Source organism: Meleagris gallopavo, chromosome 3 (genome assembly GCF_905368555.1).
Source record: "Meleagris gallopavo chromosome 3, MGAL_WU_HG_1.1, whole genome shotgun sequence".
NCBI lineage: Eukaryota > Metazoa > Chordata > Aves > Galliformes > Phasianidae > Meleagris > Meleagris gallopavo.
This window is the reverse complement of record NC_139406.1, coordinates 79530209-79556509: the sequence shown is the minus strand read 5'-3', so window position 1 is coordinate 79556509 and position 26301 is coordinate 79530209. Positions and strand designations below refer to the sequence as shown.

General features: G+C 38.9%; 1 protein-coding gene across 9 annotated transcripts in view; it reads left to right on the top strand.

The window, feature by feature from the left end:
- Nucleotides 1-26301, top strand: part of TRPS1 (transcriptional repressor GATA binding 1) — a 211281-nt gene that overhangs the window by 119622 nt on the left and 65358 nt on the right. For 7 of the 9 annotated variants that reach the window (XM_085221598.1, XM_085221601.1, XM_085221592.1 and 4 more), the window contains one exon: nucleotides 19831-19890. The exons of the other annotated variants lie outside the window; for them this stretch is intronic. In XM_085221598.1, the coding sequence (XP_085077724.1) occupies nucleotides 19831-19890 (60 nt within the window). The remainder of the gene's footprint in view (nucleotides 1-19830; nucleotides 19891-26301) is intronic. 9 annotated transcript variants of the gene reach the window in all.

Below are 26301 nucleotides of genomic sequence, written 5' to 3'. Positions count from 1 at the left end.
TGTGGCTAGCTTGTTTCTTGGGAGCACTTTTCTCGCCCTTTTGTTCTTGGTTTGGGAACGTGAGAATTCAGGTCTTCAGAATTAGGTGAAATTGAAGATGTTCATCTTCGAGAAACAGACCTTACAGCTGTAAGTGTTGAGACCAAATGGAAGAATCCAAAACCAAACTCAGCTTCTAAAACAAAGTAATCCATATACAGGCAGATAGTAGGTTAATGACATGATCTAACAGCTAACAGACCTTTTTTTATCCTTCTCTTCCACAGAGATGCACGTTATTGTCTTCCTTTTGAGGCATATGAAATTACTCGAGTAGCAACTCCTGTTTCAGAAACAAAAGAACTGGCACAAACAAATAGAGCTTTTGGCTTTTCAAAAACATTCAACACTACCTTTTTGAATATGTCAGTAGAAACAGTGAGACTTCCATCTGACAAATAGGCAATGCAGTCACTTGGCTCCTTCTGTGATAATTCACTCTCAAGAAGTGCAGGCAATACCAAAGGATGTGCACTTAGAACTAGTCTGTGAGAAAATTAAATAATCACAGTTTCAGTAGCAGCTGTGGTGGAAACATTTCAGGGGAGTAGCATAATTATTACTGTCCTGTTGCATCTGGCTGGGCTAGGCGGGTTGGAGGACACAACTTCTGGGACCCACATGAAATCCCAAGCTTTCAGAACGTATAACCAAGAGATTTTTCAGCTACGTGATCCATGGGTGGAGCATGCTATCTGACAGAGCAAGCAGCACTTCAGGACAGAGAACGTAATGTGAAGGAGGAAGCAGGCTTGTGGGAGCATATTGCACAGATACGGTTTGTAATGCAGGAAGAGGTTACTAGCAAATCCTTGCTGTCCCAGAGATCACCTCTGTGTCTGCAGCTAGGGATTTGGTAGCTTATAAGCCTCATGGAGATACATACAGAGGCTGGTGGTACAGAAAGAAAAAAATACATCCACAGAGTTCCTTTTTTTTAATTTGCTTTTTAAAAGTATACAGAATAGCATGTCTTTCCCCTTCCTGTTTCCAAACTTGATTTTGAAAGAACTGATTAAAGATCTTTTGTGAAGTTGCTTCAGGAGTTATTATAAATAACTTCAAGTGTTATTTATATGATAATGCGTGTGCTTTAATGGCATCTTTAAGCAGTTTTAAAAACTACTAGTTTTAGGCATTTTGTGTTCATTATTATTTATTAATGAGGTTAATTACAGTGGTAAGCCATGAAGGTCGGTCTGTGACTCTCTAGGTTTGGATTGATTGATTATGGCAATATAGCTAAGAAGTACTGTTTAACTGAATTTATTTTATTATATTTAGTCTTTTTTTTTTTTTTTTTTTTTTCCTCTTGAGTTTATGACCTGTTTCATTTTATACCAGCAAGAATTGGAACTTCCAGTTACTTCTGATATTTCCTGTTCTGACTTGTATGTAATTGCCTGTTTTTTTCTGTAGCTACATTTTTTTTTTCCAATACTTCTTTGTTTAGTCCTCTGTTGTCAGGGCTGGGTGCTCAGAGCCCAAGAATGAGACACAGAATAGCATGGAATCTCGTGGTCATTCTGCATCTGGAGACTTCCAAAAACTTCCCGCTCCAAGACAGAGACCAGCCAGGAGTAGATTATCCAGTCTTCACCCTGTGTTCCAACCTGTAGACAAATCAGGAGCAAACCCAGGCCAGAAACTGATGGGTGCTGGACAAGACTTTGGCTGGAGTATAGTGTCATCTTTGTGGAGCTGCATGTTTATTTCAAAACTTCACCCCAAAGCTGCCATAGTATTAGCTTTAGATGGAGGTATATTGGTTATTTCCGTAAGTGACGCCTTTTGATTGTATGTGTCTGGAGTACCTGAGATGCTGTTTGGGTTGAAATACAGCACTGCTGAAATTTCAGGTTTGGCTTCAAGAAAATCTGATTGCTGAAGGACAAAAGGACGCATCAAGGACATGATATGCAGCTCCTACATTACAACATGTGTTCACATGGAACCACTTCCCATACACACTGAAAATAACAAACTGAATTGTGCTTGTTCAAGACTGTTCCACCAGTATTTCCCATGAGTGCAGAGATACTCAAATAAAACCTCTAAGTATGCAGTAGGAAGTACTGAATTCTGCGAGAAAGGAGAATGTCAAAGGTGTTGCCTCAGCTTAGATGAGATATAAAGAAAGTATATACACTTGGCAAGATTTATAATTTTTTTCATATTTGTCTTCTGTTTGAATCCTTCTGTGCTGTCATTAGAGATGAGACTTCTGATAGGCCTCTCTGCTTTTGCCTTCTTTTTCTCTGCTTAGATAGCACTAATTCCAGAAGGATCTTAGAACTGCAGGTGATAGACTGCTGTTTTTATTCATAGAGTGTATAAAGGATTACAGGTTTTCCTGCATATCCTTTGGGAAAAAGGATAAAACGCAGGTACATTCAGTCTCTTGACTTGCTTCTCAGACTCTTCCAACTAGTCTGATGTATGATGCAGGTTTTGTGTGGACTCCAGCTTTGCCAAGCTCGATGCGAGAACACTGTCTTTCTTCACAGGAGTCATTAAAGCAAACTGGCCTGTCCTCATTACTGTCCCCTGCTTTGCTGCTTTGTGGGGAGTTGTGTAGTAGAGTTACCCAATGCCTCCAGTGCATTGTTGGGGGTGCATTTGGAGGAGCTTTGCTGTGGGCAGTGGCCTTTGCACTGACAGTGGGAGGAGATTGATTTGCTCTAATGATGTTCAGCAACTTAACCCCCCCCACCTCCCAACCCAGCATCTATGCATAGGATCAATATTAATTATTATTGCATATTTACATATGTACAAGACTGAAATGTGAAAATGCTGCAGCTGCAACTGTCGGTAATTGCTGAGACTGTTGATATTATTGAGTTATGCAGATATACCTGCCTCTGCCATTAACTTGTTTTCCAGAGTGTGCTGTTCATCTGTTTCAGACTGTCTAAATGCATGCTTGCCTTCATTACTTGGTACTGCAAATCAATAATAAGGGATAAGTGCCTACATGACACAGACTGACTCACATCCCAGGTATATTTATTTGTTTCCAACAGTTAGATGTTGCTTTCAGTGTTGGCCTGGTTATTAAATGGGATTTGCATAGTCTCTACGTGATTATTATGCAGATGCCTCGTTGCCTTTCTCTTTGTAAATATTCTCTTGTTCTTTTTTCTTTTCTTTTCTTAGATTTTTTGTTGTAGTGATTTTTTCCTTACTTAATTTCACTGCAAAAAGAAGGCAATTATGTACAGTTCATAGGTTACACAGCTTAAGAGTAAATAAGACAGAATACTAGTGCTACTCAGATGAGTTCATGGGTATTCCTCTGTGCATCCTACTTGTACTGTAGATGATTTAGGACTTCCCCATCCAGTTTTCAAACACCAGCATATTTTTTTCACAGACTAAATAACACCCAGAGCTTCCAAGGCTTCCTGTTTGTCTCGGGTCTCTTGAGTTGGCACAGCTTCTCCAACACTACGTAGGCTAGCTTTCTATTTACAATGTCAACTTACTTCTTCACTCTTTTCAAAAAACAGTAACAGAGAGCAGTTGGTTGGTATAAATGGTATATCTATGCATGTAATGTCAATACAATCAGAGGAGAAACCTACATATTTCTCAGCAATAGGAGTTTCATTAGAGAACACTAATATCTTTGACTGTAGCTTGTAAAGAAATAATGATAAAAGGCAACTTGATGTTCCTGCTTTGCAAACAGAGTGACTGAAGGCATGCTTAATTCCAGCCTCTGCTTTAATGTGGGATTAATGTATTCTTTGTATTAAACATCTTGTGATTATGTAGTGTTAGAGATTAGGTTCTTTGTCCAACTCTATTGTCACATTTTGTAGTGAGAGAAAAATATTACAAAACATTTTAGTCATAAAGTTATTTACATTTTACTGCCAATAAAATATTCTGCCAGAAAAGTTCCCTGCATGATTGGTCTGAAAATATCGTACAGAAGCATTCATAAGGCTCCTTGCAACTCAAGTCTCCTACACTGGTTGCTGTCCTACAAGGACTATAGGTACTTTAAAGAAGAGATTACGATGGCACATGCCTCCCACCAATGCATTTCTTCCTCCAATTGCATTTACTCCTTATTTTGACTCTTTACTTTGGCCTTACCCATCTCTCAGTGTAATCCTTAAAGCATCCTCCTTGACAGGTTTGGTGCTCATCTTTCTTATTCCTGTATTCAATCAGAGTTGATTGAATTTCTTAGTGCTGACACTAACAGTAGCCACAAAATAGTTTTTTACTTCTTGACTCAGTTGCCTACAAGGCATTTTTACGGACAAAACAAACATACTTTTTTAGTCTGTTATGAAGGTATCAATGCTAGAGCTGTATTTGACAATAATGTGCTGAATTAAATATCAGTGTCTACCACAAAAGATAATATTAAAGAAATAGCAAGTTTGTATGACCATTATAGATGAGTGTGTAAACCATGGCTTATCACTAAACTTGTAAGGAAAATGGTCTGGATCCAGAGACATTTGGTTTTCATACATCACAGATATATAAAAATATACATACTTTCATTTTGAAATCAGATAGTATCTTCAGCAATGGGTTACGTGCTGTATAAGGATATGTAATATGGGATAACTTTGGGGCAAATTTATCCCTGAAGGTTTTGATTTTAGTCTTAAATTTGATTTCTTTCACATCGCTTGACTTAAAAATTCCATGTATTTAGTTATGTTATTTATGTTTCCCTGCAATTAGGGAAGCACCAGCAAATATTTTGCTGTTACTTTTCATCCAGTTTACCATATATTTCTGGGGCAGTCTTTTGTATCTGATAGGCATTTCAGTTTAGCAGTGTTGAAGTTGTGATGAGATTACATTTAGCAGAAATCATACATTGATAGTAATAACAAACAACTGCTGGACTATCTGAAGATATCTAACTGTGCTCTGCAGAGTGGCCCACTTATCTCCTGCATTACAGCCCAAGTGAGATGTAGTTTCTTGATCTCAATACTGAGAACAGTACAATATCTGCACCTTGGGGAGAGAGAATGAGACAAATAGAGTGAATTAGAGAGTGCAATACCGAACTGATGTGCTTGCAGATGAAGGCATTGTAGAGATCTCTTACAGTAAACCTTGTCAGCTGATTGTAGTGGCGGTGTTACCAATCAGTGACGCTAACTGGGACCCCTGGTTTACTTCTGAAATTAAAAAAAAAAGAAAAACAAAAGAAAACCCCAAAAAACAACTTGGAAACATCTTTTAGAAAGCACCAGTTTTGTTCACGTTTACATCACAGAAATGAAAACGAGACAGTTGAAGAAAAGTAATGATGAAAGGGAGCACAAAACATGAGACGAGACTTAAGCAGCTTTCAGTCTTGTCCATAGAACAAAACCCTCCCTTTGCTGTCAAGGTGCTGTGTTTGTTTTAATCCTTTTTCAAGGAAAACATAAGTTTCTGCTGCATCTGTCTGCAGCGTGCGTAATGTAGAGCTGTTTCAGTGATTTTAATACTTGCTGACCTAAGACAGCAGCTAGAAATATCTATCTAAATGGTAATAAGAACTTTGAAGGTTAATCCGTGGTAGTGTTCAAAATACTCAAATGGGAGTTTCATTTTGTCTTGTTCTGGCTATTAAAAGTAAGTAAATCCACAAGTTTCTGATAGAATTGTTCTAAAGGTAAATGACAGCTTTTGCCAGTAGTTTCAGTCAGGCAGATTTGCAACATTGCTGTTACCATAATCTCTGGTCTGTTTGACAGGTGTATACAAATCTGTGTATTTAAACAGAGCTGTTGGACAGTAAACACTGAACGCAGGCTGCAGAGTTGATGCAGACTTCCTGCAGATGCCCAGCCCTCAGTGTAGCAGAGAACTGTGACTGAAGACAACAGTGCAACTTTTAAAATAATTTCTGTTGAAGAAGCTGAAAGAGATTTCTTTCTTTTTTATCAATCAATCCTTAAAACACGTTCAGACACGTTGTTTTCATAAAAATTGTCGGAAAAATAAATGACATAAATGCTAACGTTTGAGGCAGTAAAGTCACAAAGTTCCTTCGTTGCTGCCTCTGAATCATGTGTTGGGTTGTGAAGTGTTACTTGAGTTTAAACAGAGTAAATCCTCCTCACTCTGTATTCTTGATGAAGGTACAGGAAATGCAGTGCTACTGCAGAAGTATCAGATGTGGACTGCTGGTTACAGTGCATTTGGGGAGTATTAAAATCACTGGTTTTAGGGTTAAAGAGGTTTCAAGAAGAGGGAAAAAAAACATCCTTGTTATGATATTGCTTGCTGCAGACTCATGTTCAAAGACCTGAGGAGTTTAAACACTTTCTTCACTAAAATTTACTATTTGGTTCACATTTCCAACAGGTTCTGGTCCAGGCTTTTGGAGTGGGACCTGCAGCTTTTATAGGGATATAAGGGCTATCTGTTAGCATCATAAGCACTGCAGCAGAATGTGCTATTTATGGTAACAAGAAACTGCTTGACTTATTAGATCTTTTAACACTCTTTCAGCTGTTGTTATGTCTCTTGTTAGTCACAATTAATGTACCTTTCACGTGAAAGTCTGACTTCATAGGTAAATAGAGGAAGTCTGCAGAAATTTCTGAGTAGGAATGCAGATGTTTAATGGATGTTTAATTTCTTTGTACTAACTAAAATGTCATTTATATGACACAAAAGTTTTGGAAAAAACACATTTTTCTAAATTTGTTTTTCAATTTTTCTAAATGTGTTTTTTTCTTCTGTCTTAATGACGGTAAGTTTTTAAGGCACCTGTAAGCTTAGGAATGTATTGCAACCTTTACAGGTGAAGTTAGCTAACAGAATGGTTTTCCCAGCAGGACATCTGCATCTGGTAAATGATGGAGAGCTGTTGTGAGTGCTACTGTGTTTTTTCCATTATTTTATGGTTCTTTTCTATGTTAAATTCTTCTGCTTTGAAGACCACTGAAATTAATGTAGGAGCACAGGCGGAAAGTTATTTAAAGTTAAAAAAAAAAAAAGGAAAGAATAAGTCTCATCCAGAATATTCAATTTGGTTTTTAAACATGAAATAGTATGTCTGTTATTAAAGTGAATATAGAAGTCCAGTTGTATCTTTCTATTGCACTTAAACTTTGTAGACGTGCCTAAAGAACAAAATCAAAATTCATTGTGAATACTTTGGTTTTGCAACAGATACAAAACCACAGACTTTGCAATTATATTCTTAGCATCTAAGAAGATGGGTGAACTTAGAAGAATGGGTGATGGAAGCCAGTGTATATGCATGAAAGCAGTTGTGTTTCTGGGTTATTCTGTGCTTTAGGAAAGCTACAGTGAAACTAAATGGGGCAGATTTAATTTTCATGAAGTAGCTGGATACATCCAGATCAGTATGTTTTATGCAAAATTGCGCTTAATTCATTGAAATTGCAGTACGACTTTTGTGTTTTATATGTGCTTTTCCATAAGGAAATGGTTATATGTACTGTGATCAGTGCTGAGATAAGAGATGCATTGCAACGTCATCCAACTTTCTGTTCCCAGAGAATGAATTACGTCCCTCTTCCATTTTGTCGGTGTCGTTTCCCATATTAAACAAAAAGTAGAAAACACTTCCCTTTTTGGGATCGATGTACCCTTTTTCCACACATTTCCCATTGCTACGTATAGCATATATATGAATTAAATCATTATTATTAATATAGAAAAGGATTAAATAGTGTTCTCTGGGAAAAGCACATGCAAAGCCTGCTGTTATTACTATAGCCCATTCCTCCGGAGGTGGCCTGTTGTTTACTATGTGAAATAGGCAGTTAACTGATGGCAGATATGTTTGTATGAGTGTTGGTTCTCATATGAGAAATTTGCTTATAGAGATTATGTCCAATTTTTTCTTTAATGTGGAATATGGGACTTTGAATCATTATAAGGTCAAAGACATGAGAAGTGATTTACAATATGCATAAGGAGTTAAGGGACTTCTGTATGAAGTAAATGAGAAAAAATTCTCTAGTAAAAAATTAGTGGCATCACCTCTGGAAAATAATGATCATGCAATATATGGCTTTCTAAGCAAATTGTAAGTTAATATGTCTTTTATTTGCAGCGAAAGCTAATTAAACTTTGACTTTGTAATGGACACTTTTTAAATCTGCCAGCGTAGGTGTCACTTACAGAAATACAATAAGTACTTCAACATAATAATCTAATTAAAAATTAAAAACTTAGTTGCAAATTTATCAGAGCTAAAAATGTCGTGTTAGTTGAGATATGTGGCAATATGAGACTTAATTTACCACAGAGAGAGAGAAAAACTGGATCAGAGGGGTAAATATTCCAGAAACATTGTGACTGTATTAAATCTAGGAAGAGACAATTTAGAGCTCAGGACAGATTGGCTTCTACCTGAATGTCACCTAGTTGCAGAACTGGGAGCCGTGAATGTAACTCTGGTGTGTAACAGAGCATATAACTCTGGTTTGTAACAACCTCAAGATCTGAAATTGTGTTTCTGATATTTGAGCAAAAGAGACAGCAGGATGGAAAGTTTCATTAAAGGGCTTTGACTCAGATGAGAAGAAGATCTCATACTATGAAGATGAAGAAATTAAGGCACTAAACCAGGTCCTGGTGACTGAGTGAGTGGCAGAGGAAGCCCTAGGCAGAGGATGTGGAATGAAAAAAACACAGCCAGGGTCAAACTGCACTACATGACTTCATGGAAGGGAATTTCAAGCCTAATAAAAGCCCTTCACGGTAAGAAGTTGACAGCTGGGGATGCTGTCATCTGAAGAAGTCTGAAATACTTTGTTGAACCCAAGAGACTAACTCCCAGGAAACTGTTGCATTACAATTTATGGGACAGAAGCAGTGGATTACTGAGTGCTGGAGGGAAGCTTGTGTTACAGAAGTGCTGAAGAGGGTGATCGGTCAGATGGCATGTTCTTTAAATTGCAGCATCTAAGCGTTTGTACTGAGAAACCTCTGAGCCAACATCAGGAGCTCATAGTGTCAAGTTAATGTGTCACCTGAAAAGAGGATAAGTTCTCTTTGTGTAAGAACCAGATAAAAAAGCTGAGGTGCAGGAACTCCCTGGGCCTTGTTTTTTTTTTTTTTATTATTTTATTTTATTTTATTTTATTTTATTTTATTTTATTTCATTTCTGCTTAATAGGTTAATGTTTTCCTGGGAGATTACAAATCTAATGATCACGCTTCAAGATACTGAGCATTTGCTGTTTGGCAAAATGCAGTTTCAAACTCATAGCAGTGTGTCAACTAACATGATCAGGTTTCATCTGCACATATTACCAAATCCACCAGAAGTAGAAGGAAAATATGATACAATTTGTATCATGTACTTGGCTCTCCCTTTAGTTAAATTAACTTGAGCCCCTGGCATCAGTCTCTAGTGTTTATAACATGATAGGCATGGCCACAAAAAAAAAACAAAAACAAACAAACAAACAAAAAAAACCACTGTCAAATCAAGGATTTGTTCAGTGGAGTCATTTATCTGTACAGTGATGGAATCCTGGGCAGGTTTTTGGAAGATGGTTCCCTCTCTTGCAGTAAGACTCTTTCACTCCCTGTAATGGGTGGGCCCTTTGAGAGGGACCTTACGAAATTGTATTTGCTTAACTCTTTAGCCTTGCATGTGAAAATAAGAACCTGCAGAGCTGCATTAAAGCATCGAAGTGGAAAAAAAGGGAGGAGAGGACAAGACGTGCTTAGATATAAATCTTCATTCCTTTTGCTCAAACAGTCTGTCTGAGAGGACATCTGTTTTTGCATATCTTCTGTTCTTTATTAAAAATAGACGTAGATGTTTATTGTCTGCCTCAGAACAATAAAAATAATAGAAGCTGGTGTGTTTAGTAATACACTGGCTTGGGCTAATCACACACTGCTGATGCAGGAACTTAGATCTCAGAGATACTGTGCTGTATTTTGTCAGTGACAGGAACAGTGCAAATTGCAGGGGAAAATAGTTATAAAATTCAGAATTGTTTGTTATACTTGTTGGAAAAAGTGAAGATGTTGTTTTGGGTTCTCAGCATGTAGTGATCACTCAAGATTAGTTCAAAGTGAACGACTGAAACTGCCTTGACAGTACCATAGTGTCATTGGGAGATACTGAGTGCTCATCAAAATCAGGAACACGCAGAAGAAGTTATTGCTGCGGTGGAGTGTAGAGAGAGGTTTCTGAACCACACAGCAGCAATTAGGGGAAGGCAGAAAACAACGGGAGCATGGGGAGGGAGACAAACTTTGGCCCAGTGCTGCCTGCACTGTGTGCTCACTGTCAACCAGTTCCCACTTTCGCCCCAAGAAAGTGGAGTTGGAAGAGCACGGCTTGAGCAAATGAGAAGCCAGGGGACTGAAGGTTGGGTGACAGAGTAATGCACTACACTGATACTGGAAACTCTGCCAAATGAATGCAGTTCACCTGTTTTACTTTTCTGTGTAGGTGTAGACCAAAATATTGCAGCCTGTACTTTCCAAAGATTTTAATCTTTGGAAATCTGCAACTACAATATAAAGTAAATTACTGTTGCTCTTTATGTGATGAAAATTAGAGATTATGTTTAGTCTTTCTGCAAATCAGCTGCAGATGAAGCACTGAATAGGACTCCAAAATTAACTTTTTTTAAGCTTAGATCATCAATTTTAGGATTTCATTTTTCCTCTCTCATAATTATAATGTTATTTAACCAAAGGAATCATAGTATTTAAGACATTAAAATCATTTTGGTTACATCAGAACATAATGTTAGTCCTTCAACATATGTGCGTACATGCTAACACACACATGTGAGTTATAGACAGGGAGATTGCATTTACTGAGATGCGTGCTGCTATTATGTTTCCTCTATTAACTGTTACCAGATCACATAAAAATAAAACTTGCCATAATAAGACATTAGCTCTGGCTACAGAACTGGAAACCCATAAATTTTGCTTAGGTTACAGAGTCTTTTGAGGCTGGCTTTGTAAGGCCCCGAGGAGGACCTGGGGCAGTACCATAAGCTGCACTTTCCCAAGTCTGAGAGACCTTTAGTGTTTAAGTAATGCAAAAGCTACAGATGCAGATGTAGATACTCTGGTATGGTCTGGAGTTGTGTGAATGAAATGTGTATAGGGAGAACAGAGGCAAGAACAAGAGTGAAAAAAGAACAAAATATGGAGGTAGAGAGGAGACTTCTATATTATGAGGGTCATCTCTGGATCAGCCAGTGTTCAGTCCAAGCCCAGAGAAAATGATCATTTCTGAAACAATAGGGCATACAAGAAAAGACATAGAGCTTCTGTTTCTTATGCCATTCAACAAGATTTAGAAGGAAATGCAGCCAGAATTAATGGTCATTACCTGATGAAAACCAGACATCCTTGGGAATAGGCTCATACAATCCAGGATAAGGCTAAATGCAATTAAAAGGACTCCACTGAGGCCAAAATGGCAGAGGAGCCAGAGGAAACAGATGGATCTTGAAGTGTGGAATCATCATCATGAGGAAAGACTTTTTTTTTTTTTTTTAATAGGAAAAAAAAAAAGAATTCTGGGTTAGGTAGTTAAAGCAACATATGTTGGCCTAGAAAGCATAAACAACTTTAAAGTGACAATGACGCTCACTTTACTTGTAAAGGGGAAATTCCTCTTAAAAGTTACCTGTGAAATGAGAAAATGATTGTCAGAATTGCATGTGAAGAGCTTTATGAATTTGCTTCTGATAAGCAAATGACAGTATGACAATACGATTTAGTAACTTATCTAGTATATTAGGATTCATGGGCTACCCAAAAGTTTTGCCCTCAGGCAAGACCTGTAGTAGTTACAGGAAAATGATTTATGCTTTGTAATAAACATTACCGCTCAATCTGTTTGATTGCTCAGTGGTTAAAGTCCCCAAAGAAAAGTCTTGATTCGAATTAGGACTGCCGTGCTTTATCTGTCAACTTTATATAGTACTGTAAAAGTCATTCAGCTGACAGAAATACCAGCAGAATGTTTTATAGATTTTGTTCATATGAACCTTTGTATCAGTGAGGAGAAGCGATGGAGCTGTGGTGCTGTACGGCAGGATTAAAGTTGCGTGTAGATGAGTAGTTTCACTCAGTGGTTCACTGCAAATGAACATCTGGACTACATATTGGTTCCATGTGTGTAAATGAGATCAGCCCAAATAATGACCAGAATCAATCAGGCTTCAGTCTTAAAGTAACGTACACTGGTACTGATTTGTTAGACAACCAGAATTGGCAGCACCTTGCATAATTTGGCACCAATTGACAAAGATTAGGCTGTATGGGGGCCTGACCAGTTATTAATTTCCCCCCCCCCCTCCAAATATTTTGCAAAGTAAAATCAGCTGCGGCTTATTTGTCCCTGCCCCCTCCTTTTCATACCAGCCCTAATTGTTTTAGACAAACAAGTGAGCTTGTGGCCTGTTCACTTTACACAGGAAGACATGAATTCTTTGATCCATACAGTATTCTCTGGTTCAACCTTGGAGCTATTTACTAAGGAGATTTATTTGCAGACAGACAGTAAAGCAGTTCTTTACAAATGGAAATGAGTTCAGCTTCTTTGATATTTTGGCTCAAGTTTCTTCCCTCCTTTAGGAGCCATACAGCAAAACAATTAATATGTACCTGCTCTGTTTCCTTATTTTTTGGAGAATAGCACAAGCAAATTGTTAGAAATTGCTCAGATGTTATGCAGAGTTTTAAAGTAGAGTAACACCTCTGGACATAAAAATGAAGTGAAATTCACCTTGTACTGATTTGAATTCCAGATTCACAGTAAAAACTAAATATATATTCAGCATACTGCTGAGTTTACTTTCACACAGTTCCAGAGGTGCTGTCACTGAATGTGCTATCATTTTGCTAGGAAGTGTTTTCTTTGTCCTTTGGCTTAAGAAAAGGGAGACAGTCAGTCTGGTGACCGAGAATGAGGAGACATGAATGTTTCTCTGTCCTACTCTCAGTAAAATAAATGTAAAGCTTCTGAAGGCAGTGAAGCTGCAGTGATGCTGAATTGTTGCATGGGAGAGGAGATTTGGCATGCCTCCCTTGTTGGTCTCCTGGCATGTTGCAGGGTGCTTCCTTCACCTCACTGTAAATTCAGGACTGGGTTTATAAACCCCAGGAAGAAACAAGAAACGGATTTTAAAACATGTACTCCCCTCAAATGATTTTGATACCCTTATTTTTTATTCTTTGCTAATTAAGTGGTATTTGTTACAGTCCAGTCCCAAAGGATCTTTTGTTCACTTTTAGGGATTGCTTCCATAAATTGTGACATACAGCACCCTTTAGGGGAACAGAAAGCAAGGAAACCAAAACTCCAGGTGGAAATTAAACAGGCAAAAAAACAATTACCTGCTCAGGTCAGGAGGGCTAACACTCCCCTGACAAAAGCGTGAGGGAATCTTTAATGGTCACAGGTGGTGGAAAACTTCTGTGACTCAAACCAGGAGCAAGACATCCAGCAGACAAGCGGCCCCTGGTAGCATGCTGGCTGATTTTGCTGATGCGGGATCAGGAAACAGGCAGAGAAGCTCGGTGCACCCCTAAGGCTGTACCCTGCTGGGCGTCTCGGCATCGCACGGCGATCTTTCTCTCCAGCTCTTGCCCCTGCCTGACCTCGCGTCGCTTTCAAGTGGAATCGAGATCAAACGAGGCGGCTCTCGGTGATCAGGATGTTTGTTTTGTTTCTGTGAATGGGCATTGCTTGTGATGTGCGGCTCATGCTGTAGGGATAACTGCTCACTGTGGTGAAAGGTGCTGGGTCCTGGAATCTGTGATTCGTCTGTTCTGGGAAAAATGATAACGAGATTATCGGGGATCTTTGAGCGCAAAACTTATTTTATCCTAACAAGCAGGTCATATTACTCTACTTACTGCATTCCTATGGTACTTTTCTTAAAATAAACCTCTGCTGTATGTGCATAAAAACATTCAAATCTGTCTGAAAATGTTTTCTTATGTGCTGCCTAAATCAAAGTGTAGGTGTAGAACAGTTACCCCTCTATCTTCCCCGAGAAAAAAATCCTGCTTATATCTGTCATTTTTACTTTGACTGCTCGTATCTGGTTTGAGAGCGTTATTAATGACATCCAACTGACATAAATTTCAGTTTGTGGGGGAGTGAGACATTTCTGTGAGTGCTGTGCCATGTGGATAGCATCAGCCTGCCCAGAAAAGGACAAAGATACCATCGTGTACTATCCATAATAAAACCAACCCTTCAAAACTCTTATGCAAGAAGCAGCCTTTCCAGTGATGGCATTTGACAGTGAATCACTAAGCCTTCTTTTCCCATCATCTCAGTATTCATTATGTTTCATGACAAAGAATAAAAGAAAGGCTTTTTCTTCATAGTGTTTGTGCCATTATTGTGATGTTTGTAATCAGTAATTTGTTTCTTTGAAGGGGTATATTTCAGTATATGGACATGCCTTGCTGTGGTTGATTTTTTTGTTTGACTTGATTGTTTTTCATAATGAAAATGCCTTTTCATGTGGGATTTTTTTTTCTTTTGTCTCTTTTTTTTATTTTTTTGAACGCCTGAATGATGCTGATGAATGGTGATATGTAAATGAAATTGCAAAAAAAAATACTAACAAGCATTAAAAGAGTTATCCCATTTTATAGCAGTTTAGAACTGTTTTTTACAGTTGCTACTTTAACATCTTAAGGATAGGGAAATGGTTTCTGTGCATCTGAACCCAGAAGGAACTGCTGTGATCACTTAGGTTGGTTTGATGGTTCCAGGATTTCCATATAGTAAATCCTGAATCAAGCTGCTACAGTCTGATTGCACTGGAACATATCTTTTTAAAGATAGCCAGTTCAGATATCAAAGTGAGCAGATTATAGGAATTCCCAGTGGTTTAGGTGTGTAGATGTAAACCTGGTTTCAGTTACAGAGGGAGCATAAACGAGCTTCAGAGCAGACTGAATTGCACAACCAAAGCCATTAACGCTGTGGTGATGCTTCTCTGTGTTGAGGGGATATTTCTTTCCATCATGTCCCCCAGGAGTTCTCCAGGATCATGGCTCCTTTGACATTGTAAATGCTTTATAGCTGCTTCATGTGGTAAAGTTCACCAGAAACAGTAGGACAGCGATACCATCATCTGCTGTATAGCTGTGCAGCATGTTCTTTTGCAGCTCCTCCCAGAGAACGTTTGCTGTCCAACTCTGGGCTCATAGGCGCAGTTCAAAACAGTAGGAATTGCCTCATCCTCAGAGATTCTTGAATCTTCTCCCTTGGTTGTCATCTCCTGTCTCGCCTGTGCCAGATAACCACTCATGTAGTTGTTTTCTTCAAAAGCACCCAGAAAGAAATTTTTGTTTGGCTTCGCTTTTCTGTTCTTAAAATGATCTTTCAGCAAGTAAAGATCTGAAGAAATGAGACTGACTTAATTGATACATTATGGGAAATGATGTGCGTATGGATGTATGTATTGCGAGAGAGAGAAAAAACCGCATCCCTCTGCAGTTGCACTTCTAGATGCGGAGTATCCCAACTTTGTGGAGTGTGGGGAGGAAGGGGGAGCAGTGAACTTAACTTTCTGCTGAATGACTTCATGAGGAATTTCCCCTGTGGAGTCTGTCACGGGTTGGACTTGTGTCCTTGGAAATATCACTTAGCCCTCTGTTACATTTTTCCATTCAGAAAAGGGCACTAAAACCACCTTTTTTTTTCCTACAGTTGCTCGGAGAAACTAGGTGTCTGCAAAGTTTTGTGTTGCTTTTCAAGGGAACAAGAACTAACTGAATTTCACTTTTTGATCAGATTTTATAACTGTAGCTTGCCACACATCTTTTGCCAAAATGTAAGGTTGTGTGTGGAAGTTGTGCACCTCCACTCGTCCTGACATGTGTGCTCCCACTGCCCACCTCTGGCCTCCGGTGTGTGGCTGTTGCAGTTTTAGTGGTAGCACCACACCAGACTGTTTTTCAAAGGCTGTGTGCTCATCTGCAGGCTGTCCACAAGGGGTGATAATGTCACCTCTCTGACAGCCTTCATATAGATATTTGTTATCTACTCCTTAGATAACTCAGCTTAATTCAATTTGCTTTTAGTTTTGTTTTGTTTTGTTTTTCTCGATGTCTGTGAGACCAGAGCTGCTATTGGACACAAATAAAATGTAGGATACTAAGAAGATTTAAAAAATGCCAGTCAGAAGGGAGGATCATCTCACTGCAAAGGTGAGAACTGGACCCTGAGACACATTTCATTCCTGACCTTGCTCTGACCAGGCCTTTCCAGATGAGACAGTGTTAAAAGCCATCATCAGCTGCAGCAGCACCCCACCTCCCAGCTGCTTGCATGTACAGGAGGAAGCACTCAGCAGCTTGAACAGAATTGTTTACCAGTTCCTGTGGTTTGCACATCCCATATGGAGAAGCCCTGGCCTATGGTGCAGCAATCAGGGATCTCCAGGAAGTGTGGCTGAGGCATTTTGGAGGAAAGGGAGATAAGTCTTTGTCATTTCACTTCTTGTGTTAGAAGTTTTCTTACAAAATGGTTGCTCTTCCCACTAAAAGTCAACCTCTTGTTCTGCACTTTAGAAATAAAAATAAAATTTTGGAAACATAAGACCTGGTATTCAGGAGGAAGGCAGATTCTGCAGCAGCACAAGGTTAGGGCAGACAGCTTAGGAACTTCGGGACTGGAAGACTGGTACAGAGCTGCTCAGAGTGGCCAAACCTCAGAGCTTCCAGCACTTGTTCAGAGCTGAATATTGCTGGTTCTGTTGCAGAGCTTTAAGGTCACTGATCTGGGGACGATGGTGTTTATCTACCCTGATTTTTAGGGTACTGGATTTGGTACCAAAGTTCCTAAAGTCTACCTCACTCCCGTATTTTTAGCAGCTATGGGCATCCTGAATTCAGCTACGGAGCTACCCTAACAACTCTGCCCTCTATAATGGGAAGAAACAGCATAGCCTTTCCCTCTTCTGCCTTATCTTCATACTTTATGGGATGCATTGCGAATAAGAGTGCGCCACAGCTCTGTGACCTTCATCTTCCCAGTGATAACAGCCTTCCTCCTCCTTCCACCTTTGGTCATAAAATAGCTACCCATGTAAATTGGTCATTTATTTTGACGTATGTTATAGGCTGCTCTAAGAACTGGAAAACAGGATGCTGGCTCACTTGGAAGCCAGCAGCAAGATGGGTAGTTGAACCCTGAGCTATTCTGCAGCGGTGGGCACATCAGCAGCTTTGCTTTTATATCCTGCTCAAACTAGGTAGCGTGCCAGTTTTTTTATGCAGATCTATTGTGATAGTTTTTCACAGTTGGTACTGTGAAGTATGTCCCTTTTCCTTTCCAGATGCTCTGTGCTACCAAATAAGGGGAAAACATGTGTTTCCCAATGCTATGATAAGTCAGAGGTATAAGTTACAGCTTTACCATATTGAGAAAGGAATGCAAAGTGCACCCTTCTCTATCAGCACAGAAAAAGTTTATAGAATTCAGCTATAAGACATGGCAATTTTTACTGAAGAAAACGGTATCAGTGCTGAGAAGCAATTAGGGCCTTTTCTGTCTTGTTGATTTGCTTTTTATGTTAAAAACTATTTTTACTAGTTAGATTTCTCTTTAGATACAATTCTATATATTTTTCTTTTTTCCTTGGCCAGTCTCTCACAACTAAATAAAAAAAAGAAGAATTATATCAGCTCATTTTAGTTAGCTTCTGCTTTTGAATAACATTTTCTAATTTTTATGCACAGCTGAATTTAGTTTAGTTAATAATAAAATATCCAAAAAAGGGGGATACATGAAAATGGATTTAATCTGTTCACCAGTTTGCAGTAGTTTATTTTTTTTCTTTTCAGCATTTTTTTCTTGCTTTGGTTTAGTGCAGTGCTTTGTCTGAAAGGAATAAAAATATCCAGTTCTGTTACCATGCTCTCCTTAAGCAGGAAATGAGCTTAAAAAAAAAGGCATTATCAGCCAAATCAGCTACACAATATGTTGCTAAGTTTCTCATTTTCAGATAGCTATTAAATAAATAAAAACAGAAACAGTGATTGGCACTCGAAAACCCAAATAACCATGAAATCTGAAACATTTCCTTGTGCCAGAACATGGTGGATGCTGGGAGAATCCGTTAGCTTACTTCTTAACTTTGCATAAAAAAACTTAGACAAGAGAACATTCAGAGCTTTAGCATTAGCCCATAGTGCTCCCCATTTTCTTCAGAGCTGGCAGAGTTTGCATTGAGAAATGCCCTCCTGGCTAATGCCAGCAAGTATTGTAGGTTGTGGGTACGCTTGGGTGCTGACCTGACTCTTATTACTTCGTGGAGATGGCTCTTCAAGGAAGACATCTTTTCTGGAATGTTGTGGTGATGCTTCTGGGGCTGAGAAGCTCTGTGGGGCTCACCAGAAACGTTCCAGCACAGCTGTGGTGACCACCACAACCACCAGAACCACCAGGCCCACCCTGGACCTCTCTGGCCAAGGCCACAGCTCTCCGACCTCCAGCAGGACATCCGGTCACACAGTGTGGTGTTGGCCTCTGTCTGTTTCTGTCTTGGTGGTTCTTTGATTTGCACATCTGATGAGAAGTTTGGTTTAGAGAGGGAGGAGGTGGAGACCGGGAGTCCTGAGCAATCCAGAGATACAGTGCAGCCTACAGCCAGATGTGCTGATGGATGCTGCAAAGAAAGCATTTTCTTTTTGAACTGTCAGCACTGTCTGTGGCTTGACAGAATATTTTATCTTCATTTTAAACTTTTTACTCATTATTAAAATATTTAAATTGGCTGGTGTGAAATGCTGGAGGAGTAAGTAGGAGTTTATTTCAGGGCAGCGGCGCTTAAAAAGAGCCCCATAAGCACAACCATGTACGGAGGCGACAGGGTATCAGTCCAGAGGAAAACTTACTGTCAGTTCAAATGTAATCCATATGTTAAAACTATAGAAAGTTTTTGTTAGTCTCATGGTTTGGCTAATATTAAGGAATGTTCCCTCGTGGGAGACTTAACTTTTAAGATCACGTAATGATAAGTGCTGTAATAAAATAATCTTTCGGGGTGATGTTAGAGCTGGAGCTTTGGTTTTGAAATTATGTTACATATTGATAGATAATGACATTAGTTGACTTGGGGGGCAGTGGGGATTGGTAACAACTTCATCTCACACACGGTAAATACATACAGCTCTAACACTGTGGTTTAAGGAACAGAGATCTGCTGTTTAAATGAATGTGCCACAGGTTTCTACCTCAAGAGAACAGGGGCTGACAATTTGTGAATGCCATGCTGTACTTCCAAAAAAGCAGGCAGGAAAGCAATGTGGCTATTCCTTGTTTTTTGCAGGAATGTCAGTCTATCAGTAGCACTGACATTCTAGCATTGCAGTTCAATGAAAAAATGGGTGGTTGAAAAAAAATAGCTAAAGAAACACAAGCATTCTCTTGTCTCTACATTTTAAGATAAGATTTTCTCTCTGTTCAATTTTGCACAGTTCTAGGTCATACTCAAATGAGGTGCAAATTTACAAAAGGAACAGAAAATGGCTGCTGTTGAGATAAGCACGGGAGGAGGGGGTTGTCCAAGGAGCAAGCAAGAAAGTTTTGGGTGTAGAAATGACTGTGATACAGTTTGTTTCTCTGAAAATCAGAGTAGGGTGAGACAGACTGGGATCAAGTCCAAGTTTTCAAAACAGCTCAGGGGCACCTAGATAAAGTGCTGGATTTTGGATTATGTTCTATTCTCAGGCATAAGGCAGTCAGACTTTGAGGGAATCGGTGAGAGCTGAATTCCATTGCAAATCCAAGTGCATACTACTTTCTTCCTCCAGGCTGCTATCAGTGATCAGCGAGAGACTGTGTCCAGTACAAATGAGTCCAAATATGCAAGGGTAAGTCTATTCCTGAAATAAAGAGGTTATACTACTTGAGACTGTCCAGTCTAGCTAAAAAAAAAAAAAAAAAAAAAAAAAAGGTATTACACATTACCATATTCCATGTATATGACTTTGAGTTGTTCATTCTGGCTAGGTGTAATGTTCTTCAAGGATGGAGAGCTTTAGCATGTTGCTTGTTGGACACGGAAATGTCTTAAAGCACACATACTGCCACATGCAAATTTTTTTATGAGAGGTGATGATATCCCTTAAATCTCATCAGTGATGAAGCTTAGCACTTGTGGTTTGGGATAAAAGAGAAATAAATCATTCAAGTAACTTCAGCCAAACTTTTTGTGTGTGTGTGTGCTACATGCCATATATCCTACATATTTGCTTCTGCTGCAAATTCTGGTGATAGAAAAATGCACTAATATTTACTAAACAACTTGATTACATTTGACGTAGTAGGTTTATACAATAATTTCTTTAAGCTACTTTCAGTTTAAAAAGAAGGAAATCCTTTAGCAGGTCATCAGCAACTTTTCTATACCTCTTCAACAGATTCTGTGGGAAACTGTTGGAAGATTGATGATCAAGATTAATATTTATTTATTTATATTACCACAGTTCCCTTTAAACACATTCCTCTTTTTTGCTATGAATTGCATGTTAGAAAAAGCATTTGCACTCCCAAGCGTTTACAGTCTGCAGTAATGCTTTAGAAAACTGACAATCGCAATGAATACTGACAGATAAAAAGTTTGCTACAGCTTGTAGCTGCTTCAGACTTTTTGCCTTAAGTACAAGGAAAATTCAAGATACATTTCTGATATGTTACTATTAATGTTGTACCTTCTTTCTTAGCTTCCATTTTAAACCATGTTAACAGCAACCTTAATGAAATGGGATCTCAAAAACAGAATACAAGCAAAGAAGATGCTTTCCTAAGGACATCATAGCGCAATTATCTTACAAAAGTGCTCTAATATTTTGTTGTTGATCAGACAAGAACACTGGATGAGATGTATGTACACACATACCGGCCTAAAGTTTATTAGGAGGCACACAATACGCTTACATCTTTCACTTGTTTATATTCATATTTGATAGTGTTGCTCTTCTACGCAAAGTAAATTTTACAGAAGTATTTTAAGAGGTCAGATACTAGGACTGGTCAGACATATCTATGGTTTTTATTACAACTGTAGAAGTGACATTTAACCTAAGTTTATAAGTATTTTTTCACTGTGATATTAACAGTCCATTCAGAAGTAAAAAGTATAATGTCAGTTTTATAGAGAATAATAAATTACTTGTGTTGTCTGTATTTTCATTCAAAATATTGATAAATGTGTTTGTTTTGTGATGTTACTGTTCTTGCTAGACTTGTTCTTTCTTCAAGCATGAATCGTGTTAAGATCATGTCATGGACACTTCAGAAAAAATCCTTAAGGACGGTCAAATTGTGGGTCCGTTACTGCAAACAAAACAAATTTGGTAGGAAGGACAGTGCATATATGCCTTTCTGAGGTACAGTAATTCATTGAATGGCTGTTCCTTGTAATGCTATGTGTCATTTTTAAATCCTAAAGATTTAAATTTAGTAGTACTATCCAAAATGTGCTAGGTGCTTCCCTAACACAGTTTCCCCACATTTTTACGTCAAATATATGCAAAGAACAAGTGTATTTGCACATTTAAATGGCATCTAAGTGTATTCATACATTTAATATAAGTAAAGATACAGTTTGTTGACTTACAGATTATTTCACAGCGTTTCTGTGAGATTTGTGTCTGCTTGATTTTAAAAGAAATGTTTTTGTAAATGCGAACTAAAGCAAGAATCTAAGAGGAATACTGCTAGATGGATGGTTATTTTCCAAACCAGCGATTTCTGAAAGCCGATAGGTGCTACCTCTTTCCTCCTCTCCACTGAATTAAATCATTTGTCCACATTCCTCTGGATCATCCATCTTCAGACAGTAGACATTTTCCTGTGTTTTAATGCATCTTTCACTCCTCTTTTCTCTCCATCATCCTCATACTGCCCTGATATTTATTTACAGTTCCCTGTTACGCTATCAGCAGGAAACAGATCCATCACACAGCTGACGTTATAATCACATGCGGGTGGGTGTCCCTATTCTTTGCACATCAATGTATTTGGGGTCATCTCTTGAGAAGTGAGTTGAAAAAAATCACACTTTCCTCCCTCTGTGTGATGAAAACCATTTTATGAAAAAGAGAAGTCAGTGTTTACTACTGAAGCAGTCTAAAGTCAGTAACACAGCACTCCTGAAAATGCATATTAATACTTGCATGTCTAAAAACATGCCCAGACCATACTAATTTATCTGCTACTAAACAGTGTCATCGCACGATGTGTTCACTATTTGTCATGGTTCTGTAGGCCATGTTAAGTAATGATTTATCACTGGCACGTTGTCATTCTAGTTCAAGTTATTGGCTAAGTGGTGCCTGTGAGTGTCTTTACTATCTGCCTATCAGAGTCAAAGTGCAGGATCCCAGCAGATAAGTCTCTGACTCGAGTGGCTGTTTTGCTGTTCAGAAACTTGAGCATTATCCTGAGATGCCGCTTTCCCTTCCTGCTCTGTTCTGAATTTCACCTCTCCCTCTACTATCTTTGCACAGTGAGAGATCAGGCTACAAACCTCCACCCAAGTAATTTCCTAAGAAACATTTGACATCAGTAGCTGTGAGCAGCAACAGAGACCAGTCACACTCAGACTGACTTTGTCCTGTCGAGATGGCTGTGAAGTAACAAACATCATCTTGATTTGACAAGAAATTGTAGCCTAGAGCAGCAGTGCCTAGGCATGTGATTTAGAAGAACTCTTAACATATAATGTTTTTTCAGAGTGTAGAGCAATAAATGCCATAATTTTGATTGGATACCACCTGTAGGGAGAATAAAAGCAGGATAATCCTGACTGTAGGCCTGTGTGACAAAAGGCATTTTGTCTGATAAACATAAACAAAAATTGGTTTATAGACAACTTCTGTGAAACAACATCTCGAACTGTTTTGGCTTTTGGCAACCTTGTTTTGCTAATGAGATACCAGTGGAAACAAAGGCTATATCTGTTCCTGTCAACTGGAACTTGTAATAAATAGAGACATAAAGATGTGGAATTAGAACTGTGGGATTTTGGAAGTGAAGTGGTATTTTCCTTCTTTTTTTTCTTAATGAGGAGCTTATGTCTAATGTGCTTATTCTCTGGTTTAGGTTATGTAGTCATCAGTGGAAGGAGTCCCTTATAGAACTGTAGGAACTGGATTAGATCTTTCAGGATGCAACTGATTTATAACTGTTTTGGTTCTTTCACAAGCTCCTATCTCATAAGCATGCTGAAAACCAAAGTCTTGAACTCTCACAGAAGAGAAGGTGAGGCACTGAAATCTCTGATTTAGCTTACTTTTATCTGAGCCTCATATGGGTAAACGATAGTCGCTAACCTTTGGAATGGGGTAGCCAAATTACATGAAATGTTTTAAATAGGGAGGTAAAATATTAATCGTGATACTGTGCTGATTTTATTTGTCTGTAGAACTATTCATGTTCTGTTATTAGGTATTGATGCTGCAAAACACATGTAATTTTATTTCCAAAACTATTGCCTTCACATAACCATATGGTTTTAACACTTCATCACAGAGGTAAGTTTGTACACAAACAACAGTTTCTCAGCTATAGTGTCCTAAAAGTAATATTGCTTCTCATATCCTGGCGTTACACAGTGTCTTTAGTTTAAAAAGGACTACTGAACTGCTAAAGACATTGCTGTGTTGCATCAGGCTGAAGGCCCCTGGGTTCCTTAAACATCCTCCTCGTTGTGTCCATCTTGTGAGGAGAAAGCTGGAACAGGGTGGGAGGCAGGTGCGAGGAAGCCCCGCTGAATTACCTGGGCAAGAGTCTTAAGTAGCACATTCTCACAGTTAAGTGGGATATGGGAATCAGACTACATGAATACCTCTGTGCTTTAACAGAGCCTCCATCAGACACCCCTGCATGAAGTGGCGTTTAGCATGGTGTATTTTGATGTCAAGTGTTTCCAACTTTTTTCTGTTCCTCAAAAATGGCTGCTAGGAAATGGCTATTTCTGTCCCCTTACATAAAATGACCTTAACATCATCCCTTACCACAGAGGCCATCTGCCATATTTTGGTAGTTTCAAACTGCCTCAGATTATAGAATGGAGTGATTGCGTTCATACTGCTTTTCTGGAGGTGGACCTTGATCCATGCTCACTCCTCACAGTTACTTTGATAGACAGAATAGGAATCATCCCGCTGATTTTTGCTGCAGCTGAACAATGTAGATAACAAAGTTGCAGTGTCTGGAAATATTTCCTAGCTCTTTCTCGCAGAGAGTTAGCCAGTGGGTTTATGGACCCCATAGAAGTCTCACTTATGTTGATGGGATTTACAAATATATTGCTCCCTTGGATTTAACTCATGGTGACAGAGAAATTTCATTGACTTACGTTTGTTATGTGGTGTCCAAATGCTAGGACACAACCAAGCATGAAATTACCAAATGAACCTGCTGGTTAAAAAAGAGATTGTGAGTGATCTTGTATTTAATCAAGCACCAATTCTTGTTGGGTTGAGGACAAAGTCCATGAATTTGTAGGTGGAAATGAGCAAAGTTATGGTGGTGAATTGGGATAAGAAAGTGGAAAAAATGTGTACTTTTATGGAGTAATTATGTACACAAAAGCACATTTTCCATTCCTTTTTCCCCCATTCTATGCTTTAATTTTTCTTGACATTGGATCCATTATGGTATCGTATGAGTTTCGTCACAGAAGTAAATAACAGCTTGTTTCCTTGGGAGCAATTGAAAAACAGAGTAAAAACAGCACTTACTGTTTTTGAAAGTTGTCAGATTGTCATGGCAGTGAAGTGTTGCATCATGTTGTCATGACAACTCAAATTATAAAAACTGATTTAAAGAGAAATAAAAGCACTCTTCAGTGCTGAAAATCATGCAGCTTTAAAGGATTCAGTGTTTTTTTTTCCTCTCTCTTATTCTGCCTCCCTCATGTTTATAAAGAAGTGGGCAATATTCATTTGGGACTCTCACCAAATAAAGACTTGCAGGGCACAGCGACTCGAGGAGCTGTGGACCAGACCATCACCATCCAGAACTGGGGGAAAGCCAGAATGGGATACAAAGGGGTATTTATTTGTTTCTCTTTTTCTTCTTCTTGACTATTTGAGCAATTTTTCATTCAAGCAACTCTTTACAGTATTGTTGAGGTGAACAGATACCACACACTGTGAGTTTGTCAGGGGTAAAGAGCAGTGAGATTGCGATGTGTTCAACCTGTTCAAAGATTCTAGTGCAATTTCAAGAGCCCTCAGCCATGACCTGTTTCTGTTTCTCCATCAAAATCAAGAAGCATTTACTTTCTGTGCCAATGGCTAGAGAGCAGAAGTAGGTTAGTGCTCACCACTATTGAAGTCTCATTCTCTCTGCAGAGTGTGCTCAGAATGATTCAGACTGTTTAACAAAGAGTGGGAATGAGCTGCAGAACCAAAAGAAGATAAACAAACAAACAAAAAAAGGTAAATCATGCAGTTTGTCAGTTCCTGTGAGATAGCTGTCACAAAAACCAAAACACCGATACTAAACTGCTAAACAGCAGCAAAGCCCCATTGCTCGAGCAAGGTCAGGTAAAATTTGATTTATCACAGTGCATTGGTCTTGTATACTTGTAACACCGCTTTATGCAATCCAGCCCTCGCATGAATGGAGAGAACAATGTTTGTGTATATCTGTACCGTTACTTCTGTTCTTACCCAAGAACTTCTCAGGCTCTCATCTCATTTCATCTGGATCTTGCAGATGGGCAAAGATAATGTTGCTGTGGCTTCCAGGGAAGCAGGCCGCCACACAGAGTGAGTCTGGAGAGCTCTCTGCCTGCGGGCAGGAGCATGCGCTCCGGATGCTACTTCAAAGGGAGCTGGCAAATGACCGGAGTGCAGAAGGAGCTCACTGTTAATCATTTGACGCTTATCTATAAGCAACCAATGTTTACTGGTTTTCATAAATTGTCTAATTGGCTGAGGGAATGAAAGGTACTTTAGAAATGGATTGCATGACATGAAATCTTCAGGTACTTCAGAGAAAGCAATTCCCTGTGAAGAAGATGGCCACAGTGGTTGAGGAAGTCTTTCTTTGTTAGCCATGCCCTGAATCTTTTTAAAATCATCTCTTTTTTATTTCTGTACTGGGGGCAACTCCATTTCAAAGGCCTTTGTGTTGAGTAGTTCCATAACAGATGTTAAATGATGGTTTGAGAAAAAAGTTGTTCCTCCTAAAACTCTTCGCCTGTCACATGAGGTGCCTTCCCATTCAATTCAATTCAATTCAAGTCCCACTCACGCAGTTTTCAA